The 17,140-nt window shown below is 53.3% G+C and overlaps 1 protein-coding gene across 12 annotated transcripts in view; it reads left to right on the top strand.

Annotated features, from left to right (window-relative positions):
* Positions 1-16,835, top strand: part of TRIO (trio Rho guanine nucleotide exchange factor) — a 341,653-nt gene extending 324,818 nt beyond the window's left edge. For 6 of the 12 annotated variants that reach the window (XM_064596847.1, XM_064596845.1, XM_064596844.1 and 3 more), the window contains 10 exons: positions 662-1,482; positions 5,501-5,748; positions 7,238-7,376; positions 8,244-8,271; positions 8,474-8,636; positions 8,904-9,025; positions 10,377-10,455; positions 11,343-11,543; positions 13,753-14,017; positions 14,495-16,835. In XM_064596847.1, the coding sequence (XP_064452917.1) occupies positions 662-1,482; positions 5,501-5,748; positions 7,238-7,376; positions 8,244-8,271; positions 8,474-8,636; positions 8,904-9,025; positions 10,377-10,455; positions 11,343-11,543; positions 13,753-14,017; positions 14,495-15,043 (2,615 nt within the window). In that variant the 3' untranslated portion in view covers positions 15,044-16,835. The other 6 variants (XM_045863432.3, XM_064596846.1, XM_064596850.1 and 3 more) reach the window with 5 other exon arrangements.
* Positions 16,836-17,140: the final 305 nt, after the last annotated feature.

Genomic DNA, 17,140 nt, shown 5'->3' with positions numbered 1-17,140 from the left:
GCGGGGGTCTTTGTGGAGCTCTTTACCTTCCCTTGTCTCTTATGCCAAATCTGCACAGCAGAGGTGGTCCCTAACACTGCCTTCCTGCGAGCCTGCAGGGAAACCAAGGGATTCCTTAACTCCCAGCCAGGTTCTTCTTTGCCTGACTGCTCTCGGGTTGAAAGAAGACCTTTGTGGCAGCTGGACTGAGCTTTCCCACTCCATGGGAGCCAGCTGCTGTCTGGGATTCTCCCACACGGCCAGTGGGCCTCTTCCCCTGGGCGGGGATGCAGAAGCTCTGCTTGCTGCTCCCAGGCTGGTAAAGTCGGCGCCACCCTCGTCCTCATGCACTCTGTCCTTCCTCGGCCTTCTCTGCCCCCCAGCCACTCACACAGGCGCACCCCCCGGGTCAGCTGTTCATCAACAGAAGAGTAGCATTTAAGACCTTTGCCTTTTCCTGTACTGATGGATGGTGTCGGTCTGCTGCTTCCAGGATAGGTGGGAGCTTAAAGGTCGTGATGGTTAGAAGCGGCGTGGATGAGCCTCCACTTGACTGGGGAGGGGGAGCATTCAGGACCAGGATGTCCTTTTGATGCCATTCTGTGCCTTTCTCCTTTGCCTGGTGAGGCTGTTTTTTCTTGGTTCCCTGACAGTGCCTCCTCTCTGTCTCCCTTATTTACAGCCTTGACATCACCAATCGAGTATCAGAGGAACCACAGCGGGGGCGGCGGCGGCGGCGGCGGGGGCGGCGGCGGCGGCGGCGGGGCCCCCAGCGGCGGCGGCGGCAACCCCAGCGGCGGCCCCGGCAGCTGCAGCGGCCTCCCCAGCTCGAGCAGAAGCAGACCCTCCCGGATCCCCCAGCCTGTCAGACACCACTCCCCCGTGCTGGTCTCCTCTGCAGCCTCGAGCCAGGCAGAGGCAGACAAGATGTCAGGTATGTCCACTCCCGGCCCTGCACCGCCCCTTCCCGGCAGCAGCCCCGCCCCGGAGGCCGGCCTCGGCCAGCCCGCCAGGCGGGCCCCGGGAGAGCCCGAAGGCCCCGAGCAAGACGCCGCCGAGCGCATCCCCAAGATGAAGGTCATTGAGAGCCCCAGGAAGTCCTCGGGGAGTGCCGCGGCAGGCGCCGGCCGCGATGCGGACGCCAAGGAGGCGCGGGCCAACCCGGAGGACAGCCGCTCGCGGAGCAGCCTGGGCTCGCTGCCCCTGGGAAAGCCCAGGCCCGGGGCCGTCTCGCCTCTGAACTCTCCGGTGGCCAGCGCGTTCCCTTCTCCGATCGGCAAGGAGCCCTTTCCCCCCAGCAGCCCCCTGCAGAAGGGGGGCTCCTTCTGGAGCTCCATCCCCGCCTCCCCCGCCAGCCGGCCGGGCTCCTTCACCTTCCCGGGGGACAGTGACTCCCTCCAGCGGCAGGCGCAGCGCCATGCGGCCCCCGGCAAGGACACGGACCGCATGAGCACGTGCTCCTCGGCCAGCGAGCAGTCCGTGCAGTCCACCCAGAGCAACGGGGTAAGAACGCCCGGCAGCCTGCGCCCGCCTGCCCCGCTGCCTCTGTCCCGCCAGCTCTTCTAAACCTCCCCGTGGCCGCCGCTCTCCTCCTACTAACTCCTGGCTCTCCGGCCGGCGCCGCCTGCAGTGGTCAGCTCTCCGGCCGGAGCCCGCGGACCGGGCGCCTTCTAACCCCTCCTGCCGCGGGGACAGCGCTGCTCTCGTCTCTACTAACTCGCTCCTTGCTTTGTGTGTGTCTCCTTAATCCGGGAAGCCCGATGGTTAACCTTCGAAGGCAGCGCCAGTGCGTCTTTCACGCTCTCTGACCAGCAGAGTATCTTGGAACTTCCTTTTTACCCCTGCCTTCCTCACACACGTTTTTTTAGAGGGGTCAGTGTCCCTGCTGCTTACCTCCTATTTAAGTTGGAATCTGTACACTTTAAGCTTTTTGCTCATCGCTTGGTTGTGCTCTTTTATGCCTTAAATTATCTTTGCAGCATTTTTGACTCATCTGCTGGAAAAAAAAAAATCCCTCAAGAAAACTTCCAACAGCAACTCACAGCAAACTAAGCAGACAAAATGGGGGGAAGAAATCTCTCCAGTGGAAATACTTGCTTCCCCCCAAGTTTCACTCTGGAAGAGACTGCTGTAGGGCCTCTGGAGCTCGGGCTCCTGCCGGCGGCCGGGAGCGTCCTGCCTTCTGTCCAGCAGGGGGCGCGCTGCAGGCGCTTCGGGCTTCCTCGGCCTCCTCTTGCCCGTCAGCTATGTTGTGTCCTCAAGCAGAAAGGTTGCTGTGGTGGGTTTCTCCCCCATTTTGTGGCTTCCTCACTATCCTACCCAGCTGTTTTCCTACACGGCAGATGGCCTGACCTTTAACACTTTTCCTAAAGGCATGCGTGAGGGAATAGAACTGTTCTAACGAGTGTATGTTTGATCGCTTTATAAATTTTTAAATACATTTCCCTAAAAGGGTCTGTGTCTCTCTTTATGAAAACATATCTGGCTTTTGCATGTCTTTCTTCTTTTTTCTGGACTTCTGTTAATGCCTTGTTTGGGTTGACGTGGCTTTCTCTTTTTTCCTATTTGTTACGTATTTTGTTAAACTCAATCTTTATATTTAATTGAGGAAGAAATTAGGAAATGGGTCTTGGTACATTTATTTGCCCTTGACTCTTATTTGCAAAAATAAGGCAGTGGCTGCGACCAGTGTTCTCCTCTTTGTGGGTGCCTTACAGTGGCCTCCACGGTAGCCTGCCCCCCCCCCCCTCCCGTGGGTCTGAAATGCTAGGAATGCAGGTGAGCAACTTCAGCCAGAGGAAAAGAGGCAGAGCGCCACAGGGATGCCATGCCTGCCCACATCTGGTTGAATGCTCAGGAGGTGGGCATGGCCTTACAGCTGAGACCCCTGTGAATTGGGGAATTGGGCCTGGGGGCAGCTCCCCGAGCTGCGCATCCTGGACACTCCCCTTAGGCAGACGGGGAGCGCTCAGAGTCTGTGCTTCAGAACGAACCTCAGCTGTTCCAAAGCAGACGCCCGTGCTGGTCTCCGGGCCGCCCGGGAGCACACACACACATAACCGTCACCACCCGGCTCCCTCCCAGGATGTCCTCAGACAGAGGCACAGTCGCGTGTGCTGTATGTTCCGGCTTGAGGCTGCAAAAGTTGCCTCTCACTTTTTCTTAGGTGGTAGGTAACCTGGAAAGGGACGTTGCCAGTGTTTTAGATGAGTCAGAGTGCCTTACAGAAATGCCCTGGAAGGCTGGGAAGACCACTAGAGGCCTGAATGGGGATGTGAACATGTCCTCTAGGACTCTGAAGTGCTCTGGTTAAAAGGAACTGTCTTCCTGCCCCATTTCTACCCATTTGGGCCATCTTATCGTCCTGGTGGGTCAGCAGTGGCCACCTTCCTCCTTGACTACTTCCACGGAGCGGTCTGCAGTCACAGCCAAGCAGCTGTGCCTAACCCATGAGCCTTCTTCCTCCTTTCATGGGCACCTTCTGGAAAGTTCTGCTGAGAGCAGGAATGGAGTGGATGTGGACCAACCCAGATGGTGACTGTGCCAGCCTCCAAATGTGGACGCACAATCTCTCTGCACGTGCCCACCTGGCAGCAATAGAAGTGCAACCCTGCCTTAGTCTCCGAGGCCAGGTGGCCCGTGTGCATGCCCAACCCCTCATTCTGTAAGGGGGTGATGGTTGTGCCAGCCGGGAAGGCAGCTTCGAGCACTAAGTGAGATGGATTTTAAATGCCTGATCCTTAGCCTGGTGCATAGGGAGTGTTGAGAAAATACTAAGAGCAATTATTGTGGCAAAATCACGAGACAAGCTTGGGATGCTCTGGCCAAAAGCAGCTGTGCTGCCTAAGTTGCTTTTTGTTTGCATTTCCTACCAAATTTGGCTTTGTGATCTCAAAACTATTGGGTATTGCTATATAAGTCAGAATAAAGTACACGCTAGAAGAATAAAGTGGCATAAATGAATATGCACAGGCCGTACGTAGCCTGACGTGGACAGTATGGGGGGATCCACAAGAGGCAGGAATCCGCAACAGACTCTCAGCTGAGACAGAACCGGAGCTTGGCACTCTGCTGTGTTTAATTTAAATACCCACTGTGGGTCAAGAGTCCTAGCCCCGCACCCCGGAATTCTCGGCACGCTGGCTTGTTAACGGCAACGAGCCCGTCCGCTCCAGCATATCCCGACACAAGCTCAGTAGCCCAGGGCTGACAGGCATGGGGCAGGGTTGTCTGACGGTTGCAACTATACCACCTGGGACCTGCCCCGGGCAGCCGAGAGCCCAGCAGAGGCTAAGTGTCATCGGAGTCAGGGGGATCCGTGAGCATCTAGACAACATCGTTGGTGGAAACCTCTGAGAACAAGCTACCAGGAGCAGGGGGCGTGACGCCCTTTCCCACATCCCGCCTGTTGGATAGGATTGAGCAAGATGTAGCCAGGAGGTGACAGTGGTGTCAGCTTCCTCCTCCTCCCCTGGAACAAAAGGGTCACTTGGTAAATGACAGCTTGGGACAAATACTGCCATTTGTGTTTCTTCTACTCAGCAGCTGACACCGCTCAGCTTGTGGGCCTAGGTAGGTGGCCTTAAGAAACGATCTCTGTTTTACTCTTGCAATCTTGCGTCGTCGAGTCACTGAATATGTATTGAGTGTCTGCTACATGTCCGTCGCTGTGGTGGACCTTAGAGACACACAGTGAACAGAGACTGGGTCCTGCTAGGACCCCAGAGGAGAGTAGGTTTTCTCACGCCAAGGGCTGTTCCCGGAGGTTGACCTGTGGTGCCAGCGGTGTCCACAGCCACTCTGCGGTGCTAGATAGTCTGTGTGTCCCCGTGCATCTTCAGGGCAGCTGAGTCCTGCAAGTTCAGGGCCACTCACTGAGGGCCACATAAAGGAGGCAGACTAACTATCCCTGAGAGCAGAACAGCAGTTGGTTTTCTTTCCAGGTATTCCTCATTCTTTTAGAAGGAAAAAGAGGTGAAAATGATCAGGCATGTCAGCAGCTTGTCATGATCCTTGGATATGTGTTCTCCATGAACATTTTCTTTGGCAGATTTGGGGCCATTCCATGATCTAATGTGTCAGTGAGCTGAAGAGCTACTTACTCTCTGTGTCCGTTTAATTTAATAATACTTTTTTAAATGAGCATGATGGTCACAGGGACATAGATATAAGGCAGCATGGCATCAACAGGAGGACTGAGCTGTTCTCTGAGGGTGCAAGGAAGATGGGGTTGAAACAGTAACCAAGCTCCCGAAAGCAAAGTGTCATCATTGCGGTGACTGAATTTAGATTGTTGCTTGCATTGCTTTCTAGAGAAATCCTGATTTTTAATTATCCAAAAAAAAAAAAAGGCACAAAGTTAGCTAAAGAGAGAGTGGCAGAGGAGGGCAGGTGCCTCCGGGCCTGTCTGGTGAGCCCTGCTCTGGGTCATCACGCTGCGGCCACACGCCGATGAGCGAGCTCATGACATCAGATCTCGTTTCAGTTCCCCTCTGCCTTTTTTCCATCTCTCCCGCTCCAGAGTGAAAGTAGCAGCAGTAGCAACATCTCCACCATGTTGGTGACACACGATTACACGGCAGTGAAGGAGGATGAGATAAACGTCTATCAAGGAGAGGTCGTTCAAATTCTGGCCAGCAATCAACAGAACATGTTTCTGGTGTTCCGAGCCGCCACTGACCAGTGCCCCGCAGCCGAGGGCTGGATTCCAGGCTTCGTCCTGGGGCATACCAGTGCAGTCATCATGGAGAACCCCGATGGGACTCTCAAGTGAGTGCCCACCCGGCAGGCCAGCCAAGGGGCCAGGGGCCTAGAGGCCCTGGGAGGAGGAAGGAGGCCCAGCGAGAGAGAGCTGCGCCATTGCCTGTCAGTGCGAGTCGTCTCTGAGCACAGTGTGGAGCCCCAAAGTGAGGATGGGGTGGCCCTTCGTCTCTCAGACTCGTTCTGGCAGGTTCTTTTAATAACCTGCATGTGCAAACACAGAGCTTTTTTAAGCCACTAGGTTATTTACAATGATATTATCATCTCCAAGGTCTCGGGTCAGGGCTAAGGACTCCCCAGGGACCTCTGACTCCTTAGCCGGCTATGCTGAGGGTGCGTCTGGGCAGGTGCTCATTCTGTGAGCTGCAGGTGAACATCTGTGTGATGCCATTGCCATTACGCCTCGCGTATACTAGAAGGTTAATTCAGTTAGGAAATGACCAGTTTTGCTGTATTAAACAGTTTTTTTAACAAGAAAACTGAATTTGGGTGCTGGTTTAAAACTGTGCCCTTCCCTGAATGTGTTTGGCTGTGGTAGAGATCAGCCCAGTGGTTTCTGGGAGTGGAAGCACTACAGGCCTTGGTGATTTCTGAAGCCTCCAAAGGCCTCAGCCCACACCAGCGGACCCAAAGGCAGTGACAGTGGTCGTGCTTCTCTCCAAGCATGGAGGACCCTCAGCTGGGTTCGCAGTGCAGGCTGGCCAGCATCCCAGCAGCACCCTGCACCTCTGGGCTTGGAGCTCGCAGCTGCCGGGAAAGTTGGGCTTGAGTTCAGGCTACAGAGAGCCTCTCCTCCATGATAACCCCCTTGTCCTGTTTCTCCTTGATATGCAGAAATGTTTTATTCTAGTACAATGTTCAAGATTCCCATTTTGTACTTCATTTTATCAAAGAGTGTTCTTAGTCCTTGTATTAGGGTTCTCCAAAGAAACAGAACCAATAGGAGTGTGTGTGTGTGTGTGTTCGTTCGTTCCAGGGAGGAAGCAGGTAATAAAAGGAATTGGCTCATACAGTTATGGAGACTAGGAGGTCCAAATGTGCAGTGTGGGCTGGCAGGCTGGGGACCCATTCTACTAGAGAATTCCCTCTTGCTCAGGGAAGCCCGTCTTTTTACTAAGGCCTTCAGTTGATTGGAGGGGGCCTCCCACGTTGTGGAGGGCAGTGTGTTTTACTCTACTAATTAAAATGTTAATCTTATCCAGAAACACCCAGAACAACGTGTGATCACATTTCTGGGCACCCAGCGGCCCAGTTAAGTTGATACATAAAATTGACCATTACCAGCACTTTTGTATTTTAATCCTCAAAAGTGAAGAGCTTCTTGGTTTCCCCTCTGGTTGTTGAGCCTCACAGGTGCGTTTCCCTCAGCAGAGCTCAGGGAGCCTCCGTCACCCCAAATCCCCTAAGTGGGCTACTCAGCCTTTCTCTAAGGCTTTCAGGAATCACTTGCTGAACACTAGAAAGCTGTAACACTACCAACGTGTTATTTTCCCCCTAGGAAGTCAACATCTTGGCACACAGCACTCCGTTTAAGGAAAAAATCTGAGAAAAAAGATAAAGACGGCAAGCGGGAAGGCAAGTTAGAGAACGGTTATCGGAAGTCGCGGGAGGGGCTCAGCAACAAGGTATCTGTGAAGGTGCGTATGCGCGTCTCCAGGAGCCTGCGGCATTCATTCATTCATTCCCGGGGCAGCAGCGGGGCCGGGGGCGGCCCAGGAGGGGTTGCGGGCCTGGCTCCTGGCCTCACTTGCCGCCATCTGCCTCCCGCATCCCCTCCCGCATCCCCTCCCGCTGCCTTGGGCGCAGCTCCTGCGGGGCTTCGTAGAGCGCTCGCGGGGACCGTGCTCCCGGCACAGGTGCACATGCGCCCCGCACGGCGCCGGGGCGCGCCCTGACCAGGCGCTCGGGTAGCTTCCAAAGGACGCTGCTGGCTGCGCTGGGGAAGCAGAGGCCAGGTTCTCCTAGTACACGGTGTCAGGTAGCTGTGTTACGGGCTTCCCCAGGGCCCGCCGCACACCGCTGGGAAGGGACTAGAGGGGCCCGAGACACAGGTTCACCAGCTTTGGCGCATTCCCTTGGGGGTTGCTTCAGTCAGCTTTACTCCCGTGATCAGATTGCCCTAAACCTAGCTGGGCGGTGGTTGCCTGCAGAGAAAGGAAATCTCCCCTAAAGGGAGGGCATGGGCTCTGGTCAGGGCACTGGCAGCTCTTCAGAAGTAAGGGGCCCAGGGACCGGCCGAACCCGGCCTGTTGGATGAGAAAAATGGGCATTTCTGAGTTCAAGAGGCTCTTTTGTGTTGGTGGGTAGGAAGACAAAAATTCACTGAAATTTGTGACATGAGGCTTTTTGAGTACATGTAAAGGCAATGAAAATGTGCTCTGTTTTGAGACCCAAGTTGTATTCTTGTTCATCCTTCAGTGATACTTGTAGCCTGGGAATAAAAGTAACATACCACAAAACAGTTCATGTTTCTGGTTAACATCTATGTGCTTTTTCCGTTTCAGCTTCTCAATCCCAACTACATATATGACGGTGAGTTGTTATCTTGTTCCTCTGGTTTTGCAGAGTGTAGGGTCCATGGGGCACATTGTAGAACGCTGGGGTGTAACCTGGAGAGTGGGTTTTCTGGAGCGCTGGGGCATGGGCGGCAATTTGGGTCTCATTCTTGTTAGGATTGGTGGGTGTGGGAAAGGAGCCAAGGGTGACAGGTATCCCTGACTCCTTTCTCCTGCAGTTCCCCCAGAATTCGTCATTCCCTTGAGTGAGGTCACGTGTGAGACAGGGGAGACCGTTGTTCTTAGATGTCGAGTTTGTGGCCGCCCCAAGGCCTCGATCACCTGGAAGGGCCCTGAACACAACACCTTGAACAACGACGGTCACTACAGCATCTCCTACAGGTGAGGCTGGGTTTTGCTGGCAGTGAGCGTGACCTCCGTCAACTGTGACCAACACAATCAACCCCCTCGGTTACCCTCGGCACCCTGACGTCACCCACAAGGGAGCATTTCATACCGAGGTGTGCAATAAAAATTAAAATTCCACTTGAAGTTCCTTGTCAGTACTTCCTCTGTCATTTTCTGTGACCCCAAAGGAGAGAGGGTAGGGGCGGTCACTGGGGGAGCTGCGCCTTTGTGACCCACAATGAGTTGTCATCTGTGTGGCAGTGACTTGGGAGAGGCCACTCTGAAGATTGTCGGCGTGACCACAGAAGATGATGGCATCTACACGTGCATCGCCGTGAACGACATGGGTTCAGCCTCGTCTTCAGCCAGTCTGAGGGTGCTGGGTAAGTGGCACCCCTGAGCAGGGGGCGCGCATCTTCTGGGACTCGCGGGTCCAGAGAGACCCTGCCCCTGCACATACACACTCAGGAAGGTCTAAAATATTTGGCAATAAGTCAGTGTGGGGCCTTCCCAACGAGAGCTGCAAGCGGCAGACCACAGTGTCTAGGGTGTCCCGGGGCGGGTGACCTCCTGCCCCGCTCATGTCTTCGGGGAGGTGCATAGTGCAGGCCCCTGACCCAGCCCCTGGGCAGCCGAGCATCCAGTGCCGGCCTCTGGGTTGGAACACGGTACGTCTCATGCTCGTAGTGCTCAAAACACATTCTTGTATCTGACTTCTCTTACTCAATTGCTCAGTTGACACTTTGGCTCTGAGAGAATCTCCTCTAAGTTGGTCTCGCGTAGGCTGTGGGAGGAGAGGAAGGAGCGTGGCTGAGGCCTATGCAGGCTCTGTGCTTCACTGAGACAGTGTCCCTCCTGGGAACGCAGGGCAACCACGGTGGGACCTGCGTTGCTCCCGTCTGAAGCCCTTGCTCTCTCCATGGCCCAGCACGGCCTTGTTGTCTCTCCTCAGCCAGACCCTGAGCTCCCAGAGGCAGAACCCACATCCTAGGCCCTTTTAAATCTCCTCTGGTTGCACTGACCATTGCTCAGTAGGCAGCACATACCAGTTGGTTTGCAGCTCGGGCTTCACAGAAGGCCAGCTGTGCAGTACAGGGCTGCTGACGTTTCCCATGCATTCTTCAGCTGCACCAGGTCTAGGAAACTGCTTCCAAGAACAAGAATAAGAATCTGAACTAAAAGGTGCATTGAGTCCAGGAGCGCCCGCCCTGTGTGTAGACAATGAATAGAATTGTCTTAGCATTTTTATCCCATGTATCTTCATCCCAGATATTTTAACCTCATTATACCAGAGAAAGGAAATGATCTGATTCTTGGATCATGACACAAGGAAGAAAGAGAATCCTGAATTTGAAAGTGAAGAATCGCCAGTGTTCTCATTTGTAAAAGACATCATAGAAACTATACGGGGTGATTTTTGCTTTATAATAAATCAGTTACAGAAGCTAAAGGAGCTTAGGGAGATAGAAGACTCCACCTTGGAGATACGAGTGGGGAAATAATGGGAAAGGAAGTGTGTGTTTATTTCTGTCACGTAAATCCATCTCTTTTCATCCTGAGTCCCAACCTGCAGTGTGTATTTTACGCTTCCAGCACATCTTCAGTCCGGTGAGCCACAGTTCAGATGCTCAGTAGCCGCGTGTGGCTGCCATATTGGACAGCGCAGGCCTATAGACTTCTTCCCCAAGAAGCGCACATAAACCAAGCTCAGGGGAGATGCTGCTCTTCTTGCAGGTCCAGGGAGTGATGGGATCATGGTGACCTGGAAAGACAACTTTGACTCCTTCTACAGTGAAGTGGCTGAGCTTGGCAGGTATGATATAAAACCCAGAGCCCCTTCCGAGAGAGCAAGTGTGTGACATAACTGTCTGTAAGAGTAGATAAGATTAGTGGTGAATTTTGCCACCAGTTGGAAGTTATATGAATTATATTTGAAATGAAATGTGTAATTGCCTTTTGATACTAAACATTGAGGGAGTATGGGTGCCTGGGTGGCTCAGTTGGTTAAGCGACTGCCTTCGGCTCAGGTCATGATCCTGGAGTCCCGGGATCGAGTCCCACATCGGGCTCCCTGCTCAGCAGGGAGTCTGCTTCTCCCTCTGACCTTATCCCCTCTCGTGTTCTCATTCTCTCTCTCGCTCGCTCTCAAATAAATAAAATCTTTAAAAAAAAAAAAAAAAAAAAAAAACATTGAGGGAGTAAAGAGGATGTTTTCAGCTTGGGTTCCAAGAGAGAATTGAGGCGTAATGCCATAAGCCATCCATTGATGTAATGACTTAACTCCTCTTCTGTGCCTATGGGACCACACTAGTTGTGTGCTGTCCTTGGGAGAAGTCAGAGGAGTGTCGCTCAGACCCTTTTTTGTGGACCTTAATTTTCTCCTGTGGAGTCCCAGTTGAGAAAGGCTGAATGTGTTCTTCAGATTGGAGATGTAGGTTGGAGTGGCAGGGTCCTCCTGCCCAAACAGAGAGAGGGGCCGGTTCTTTCCAGAAGGGGCAGCCAGGCCCAGGGCATCCCATGGCTGAGGGGCTCGGAGACTGGCCAGCTTCCCCGGGTCGTTGCGAGCCACGGCCCCTCCACGAGTGGCCAGGGAGAGCAGAGCCTGCGGACAGGCCTCCAGTCCATTTAGGTTAACAGAGTCTTTTCTCCGTGACGTACTCAAGAGTCCTCTGAAAATGATCTTCTCGACCTGTTTTCCAGGGGCAGATTCTCTGTCGTTAAGAAATGTGATCAGAAAGGAACCAAACGAGCAGTGGCCACTAAGTTTGTGAACAAGAAGCTGATGAAACGTGACCAGGTCACCCATGAGCTTGGAATCCTGCAGAACCTCCAGCACCCGCTGCTTGTTGGCCTCCTTGATACCTTCGAGACCCCCACCAGCTACGTCCTGGTGTTAGAAATGTGCGTACTGCTCTCCCCAGTTCGTAAGCCTCAGCCTCAACTTAAAGTGATTTTACTGTTGTTTGTTCTCTAAGAAGGACAGAAATCAGGATTTCAGGATCCATACAACTTGTAATGCGTGTGTGTGGGGGTGTGTGTGCGCCTGCTGTCAGAGACCACAGTTCTAGAGCTTTCCAGTAATGGTAGAAAGAAGTATAGTCTTTAGCACATGCTGTCCAAATGAGGGAGCAACGAGCTTAGCATCAAAGCACCTCAGCACCACCCAGGTTCCCTCTGGGTCTCAGCCAACCTGGAGGTGCCACCTGCTTGCCAGGATCCCCAAGGGGCCAGGCCTCTGAAGACTCCTGCCCCTGCTAGTGACCACACGGCTGCTGGGGGCCCGGGGAGCCTCGTGAGTGCTGAGTGGGCCCCCTAAGATCTTGCTCCTGGCCGCTGCTTTGGGCCTGCAGTCCTGCCTGCTAGAGCTCCGGCCCACCACAGGGTGGTCAGAATGGGAGAGTGAGATGCACCTCCCCTAGAGGACGTCCTTGGGAAAGCAGGTGGGCCTCCATGGCCAGAGGAGCCCCCAGTCCCATGGTGTTCAGTGAGCTCTGTGCACCACCCCAGTAAATGGCATAGTCATCTAAGGAGAGAGTGTGAAAACTGACCGAAGAGCAGTGGTCCTCCGTTGGGGGCAGTTTTGCCCCCCAGGGGACATTACGGCCATGTCTGGAGACTTTTTTGGCCGTCACAGCTTGGGTTGGGGATGCCACTGGCATCTAGAGGGTAGAGGCCAGGGATGCTGCTCATCATCCCGCAGAGCCCAGACGGCCCCGCGGCAGACACTCCGCTGTCCCCCAGTGTTAGCAGTACCAGGGCTGGGAAGCCCACCCTCTCTGAAATATCTTGGCCTTTAGCTGTTGTTAAATTCTATCCTATTCTGGCTGGAGATGCTGGGTGTCCAAGAGCTTCTGCTCATCTGGGAATTTTTTTAGCGAGAACTATCTTAAAGTCCTCATCAAAAATCAACAAGACTTCCATTTCTGGCTTAAAATTTAAGTGTGTTCGGCTGTCGTTTCTTTTTAGTAGAAAACTGAATGGTTTGGTCTCGCCGTACTGTTACTAGGATTTATTTTCCTAACAGATTACTACCAAGGTCTCCTCGATTACCCGTTGTTACCGGGCAAGTGGCTGGTTTTCCATTAAGTGTCTGTTGTGCAGACAGAGCGGGGAGCGAGCGAGGTGCCCCGAGAGCCTGGGCCAGACCACCTCACTGCAGGTCTGGCCTTCCCTGGCGAGCTGTATGACCTTGGGAAGGTTGGCGTGAGGATTTAGTGAATTGACAGTAAGCCTTTAGTCCCTGGCCCATGGGCAGCGCTGCATCCATGGTTTTTCAATATCAAAGTAATTCACCGTAGTAGGAAGCCTTCTGAGTGCAGCATGAAACCAGAGGTGCGGGTCGGCCGGTCGTTCCTTCAGCATCCCTGCTCCCACTTCAGGGAAATGGGAACTCTGGGGGCATTTTGATGGAAGGCACAGTTTCAGATTACAGATCCCGAAACTGGGGACAGCGAGCTGGCGGAAGGGCAGCCCTCCATCCCAGGTCACGAGTGAGAGCAGGGGCAGCGATGTTATGAGGTGGCTGGGCAGAGGTCACTAAGTGTCACGGCTCACCTCTGAGTGTTGTTTTCAAAGGCACCCAGGAAAAGCGCAGCAGGAACGGGGGCGGGGGGGTGCAGGGGGCAGCCTGTCATGCTGGCTGTTTTCTCAGCACACCTCGAGGTCTGCCTCTTTACTTATATTAGCTCGTGTGGCCTTCCCCTTGCCCATCTTACAGATGACAAAACGAAGGCTTGGGGAGGTGTATCACTTCGTTGCAGCCTACAGCAGATGCCTGCAGAGCACCTGCCGAGTGCCCACCGTGGCCGGATGGCTTGCATCCCCTCAGCATCCGAGAGGCCGGGCTCACGTGCGAGCCTGCTGGGCGGGAGCTCGTGCTCCCCTCCCCTTCCCCGCTCCCTCTGAGGGCTGGGCGCCCTTGTTCCCCACTCGCATCCATAACGAGGTTGAAAAGAAATCACCCTCTTGATAGAGTCGTGCCTGGAGGTGGAGCTGTGCTCCTGAAACACCAGACTGGTAGGACATTAACAGTGGGCACAGACAAGCTCTTTGTTTCCTCTAAAGTGACCCAGCACCATGATAAGTGTTGCCCACGTTCTTGCCTCCGCAGGGCTGACCAGGGGCGTCTCCTGGACTGTGTGGTGCGATGGGGAAACCTCACCGAAGGGAAGATCAGGGCGTATCTGGGGGAGGTTCTGGAAGCCGTCCGATACCTTCACAACTGCAGGATAGCACACCTGGACCTAAAGGCGAGTGGGGCCCCTGGGGCCAAAGCCATCATGTCTGACCGAGGCCCAGCCACCTGGCACGTGGGGGCCTCCTCCCAACGTGTCCACTGCAGGAGGCCTGGGGGGACCAGGGACAAGCAGGAGGAGGTGGGTAACGGGAACCCTGATTTCTAATCTCTGTTTTTAAGGTTTTGCTCTCAATGATACAAAGTCAGTGAAGTACTAGATAAACATTTGAGATCTTCACACATTTCATGAGGTTCCAGAAAGTTCCTGAGAGCTTTGCAAGGCTGGTGTGGGACTGGGTCAGTGGTAGCTGAGAAAGGAAGGTGAATATTACTGTTAGTGCTGGGCGTGAAGACGAACACCCAGCTTGCTAAGGCAGCGTTCTTCGGCATGGCGCCTTCATGCTCACTTACCAGGAGAGCTGTCTGCGGGGAGGGGGCGGCGTTCCCTCTGTGTTGGTGCTGCCTTCTCCTCCGTGGGCCTGCGTGCTCAGAACTGCATCCCTTCTTGCGTTGGAACGGTTTCTTCCAGTCGACTTCGTCGATTCCTGGTGAGCATCCCAAGTAAGCTTGAGATGGGGATCGATGGAAATGACCGTTGTCTTATCCTGTCTTCTAGCCTGAAAACATTCTGGTGGATCAGAGTTTGGCCAAGCCAACGATTAAACTGGCTGATTTTGGAGATGCTGTCCAACTCAACACGACCTACTACATCCACCAGTTATTGGGGAACCCCGAGTTCGCAGCCCCCGAAATCATCCTTGGGAACCCCATCTCCCTGACCTCGGATACATGGAGTGTCGGAGTGCTCACATATGTGCTTCTCAGCGGCGTGTCCCCCTTCCTCGACGACAGCGTGGAGGAGACCTGCCTGAACATTTGCCGACTAGACTTTAGTTTCCCAGAGGACTGCTTTAAAGGAGTGAGCCAGAAGGCCAAGGAGTTCGTGTGTTCCCTCCTGCAAGAGGACCCTGCCAGGCGTCCCTCGGCTGCACTAGCCCTCCAGGAGCAGTGGCTGCAGGCGGGCCACGGCAGTGGCAAGGGGGCGGGCGTCCTCGACACGTCCAGACTGACGTCCTTCATTGAGCGGCGCAAACACCAGAACGATGTTCGACCTATCCGTGGCGTTCAAAACTTCTTACAGAGCAGGCTTTTGCCTAGAGTTTGACCTATCTTGAAGTTCTTTCTCATTCTCTTTCACCTGCCAATCAGCTGTTAATTTGAATTTTGAAGAGAAACACACACCAACAGAACTGATCAGCTGCCGTATGTTCATCGTGTGACTTGGGGCTCCGAGTGAGCTGAGCTCGGCAGTGCCTGGGACTCGGGAGCACGCTGTGCTGGGGTGGAGGACCTTCTTGTACACTCTTCGTGAGCGGACACAGCATTGCTGTACCACAGTCTTTTATTCAGGTTTCTGCAAAAAATAAAAAGAAACTTTTTTAAATGAACATGAATAGAATTTTGCAAATTTAACATTTTCCAGGATTTATTCAAGGAAACGAAATGCCGATGTTCAACCACTGGTCTTCACGAACAAAACAGAGATACTGGACCCCTCTGGGGAGGACTCACCCTCGCGGTGGCCATCCCCGCGGCCTCGTCCAGAGCTCAGGGTCCGCCTGGCTCTGAGCTCTTCCAGCTGCCGGGTCTGCGTGCGTCTCACGGGGACGCCAGACTGGGCTCCTGAAACGTGCATTCAACCTCAGACTTTTGCATAAAAATAGAATGAATCGTTCTGCTCTGATGAAATGTAGGCCTTACTTGTATATAAGACTGGTCCTGCCTTCGGTCTGTCCTTTCCCCTCCTGCTCCCCACCCGCGGCCCAGGGCTTCATCAGGGGGAGGTCAGAGGGCTCTGCCCATCCACCGAGGACATCAAGTTGGGTCCCACCCCGAGCCCTAGGGGTGGCCTCCCTGTGCTCCCACCCACCCCCCAGCCGTCAATCAGATTGTTGAGCAGTATACAGTCAGATGAAAATACTGTAAATGCACTCATTGGGGTTTTTTTGGTTTTATTTCATATCATGTGCAATGTTGTGGCTTTAACATTTTATGCAACTATTTATGAAGACCTCTGTTGTACCTGTAATAAATACATAGAAAAAGCACATACTTCGTACAGTGAGCTTTATGGTTTTGTGCGTGTGTCGGGGGGGGCGGGGGGGCGGGGGTTGTAGCCCTGTGCTATCAGTTCAAGGAGACTGAACTCTTCGTGGAATTTGTCAGTTTTGAGGACTGTAAAAAGTGATTTCATACTCTGAATACAAAACTGGATAATAGGGCAATGTTTTAAAATTTACTACGCTATTATTCAGAATGCCAAAGTATTATTTTTCTTCCCAAAATCAGTCTGGACATTTACTACTTTTTAGACTTTTTGACGTGCAACTTTCTGTACAAAAATTGGCTGGATTCTGAGCTTTGGGTACGAAAGGAAAGCCAACGACGCACTAGCCGCCCTGCGGCTGCCACTCGACGCCTGCGTCGCTGGCAGAATTCACGCCGGGTGGGGAGGCCCGGGAGCACGCCGCGGGGTTTCTGGGCACGCTTGAGTGTTGCGGGGTGTCTTTCTACCCTCGTGGTGTGAGACACACTAACAGGGAGACCAGCCCGCATCCCCAGCCGGCCAGACACCTGGGGCTTGAGCCATAAACCGGCGTAGTGAAGCTCTGCCGCTTCCAATGTATTTTATTTATTCTTTTGTTGGGTTTTTGTTTGTTTCTTGTAAAATTGTACAGAAACTTTTTAAAAGAAATTGGATTCAAAACTGGATGTGTATTCGTAACCTCACAACGTTCATTTGTGTATTGTTTCTTTTATTATTTCAGTTAAATTTTTACATTATTTTGCATGTATATTTCTTTGTACAGAGACCTTACATGTTTACACAGTATGATGTGATGTAAATATTTTATTTTGCCATCAGTTATTTTAAAAAATTAAACATATTTGCCTGATTTTTGCGTTAGGCCTTTTATTTAAAGTGATCACTGTGGAATCGAAAAGAGAGACATCACTGAGGGAGACGGAAAGACTGGCCTCTCCTAGGTCTGGCGGGGAGTTGGAGGGGAGAATGTTCCGGAGTGGGAATCCACTGTACAAGGCCAGAAACGGGAGTTGGTCAGGTGCCTGCAGATTAGTTCCCAGAACCCAGACTCCAAAGACACGGGTGCATAAACCAGATTTCAGCTGCTTACGGTGGGGCTGCACCTCGTCCTGGTTAGAATCTCTGAGGTACCCCACTTCTTGATGGACACACGAA

The sequence above is a fragment of the Mirounga angustirostris genome, unplaced genomic scaffold (assembly GCF_029215605.1).
Source record: "Mirounga angustirostris isolate CCGP_5_RB_7025 unplaced genomic scaffold, mMirAng1.0.hap1 SCAF_7, whole genome shotgun sequence".
In the NCBI taxonomy this organism is placed as follows: Eukaryota; Metazoa; Chordata; class Mammalia; order Carnivora; family Phocidae; genus Mirounga; species Mirounga angustirostris.
This window is presented reverse-complemented; position numbering and strand designations above follow the sequence as displayed.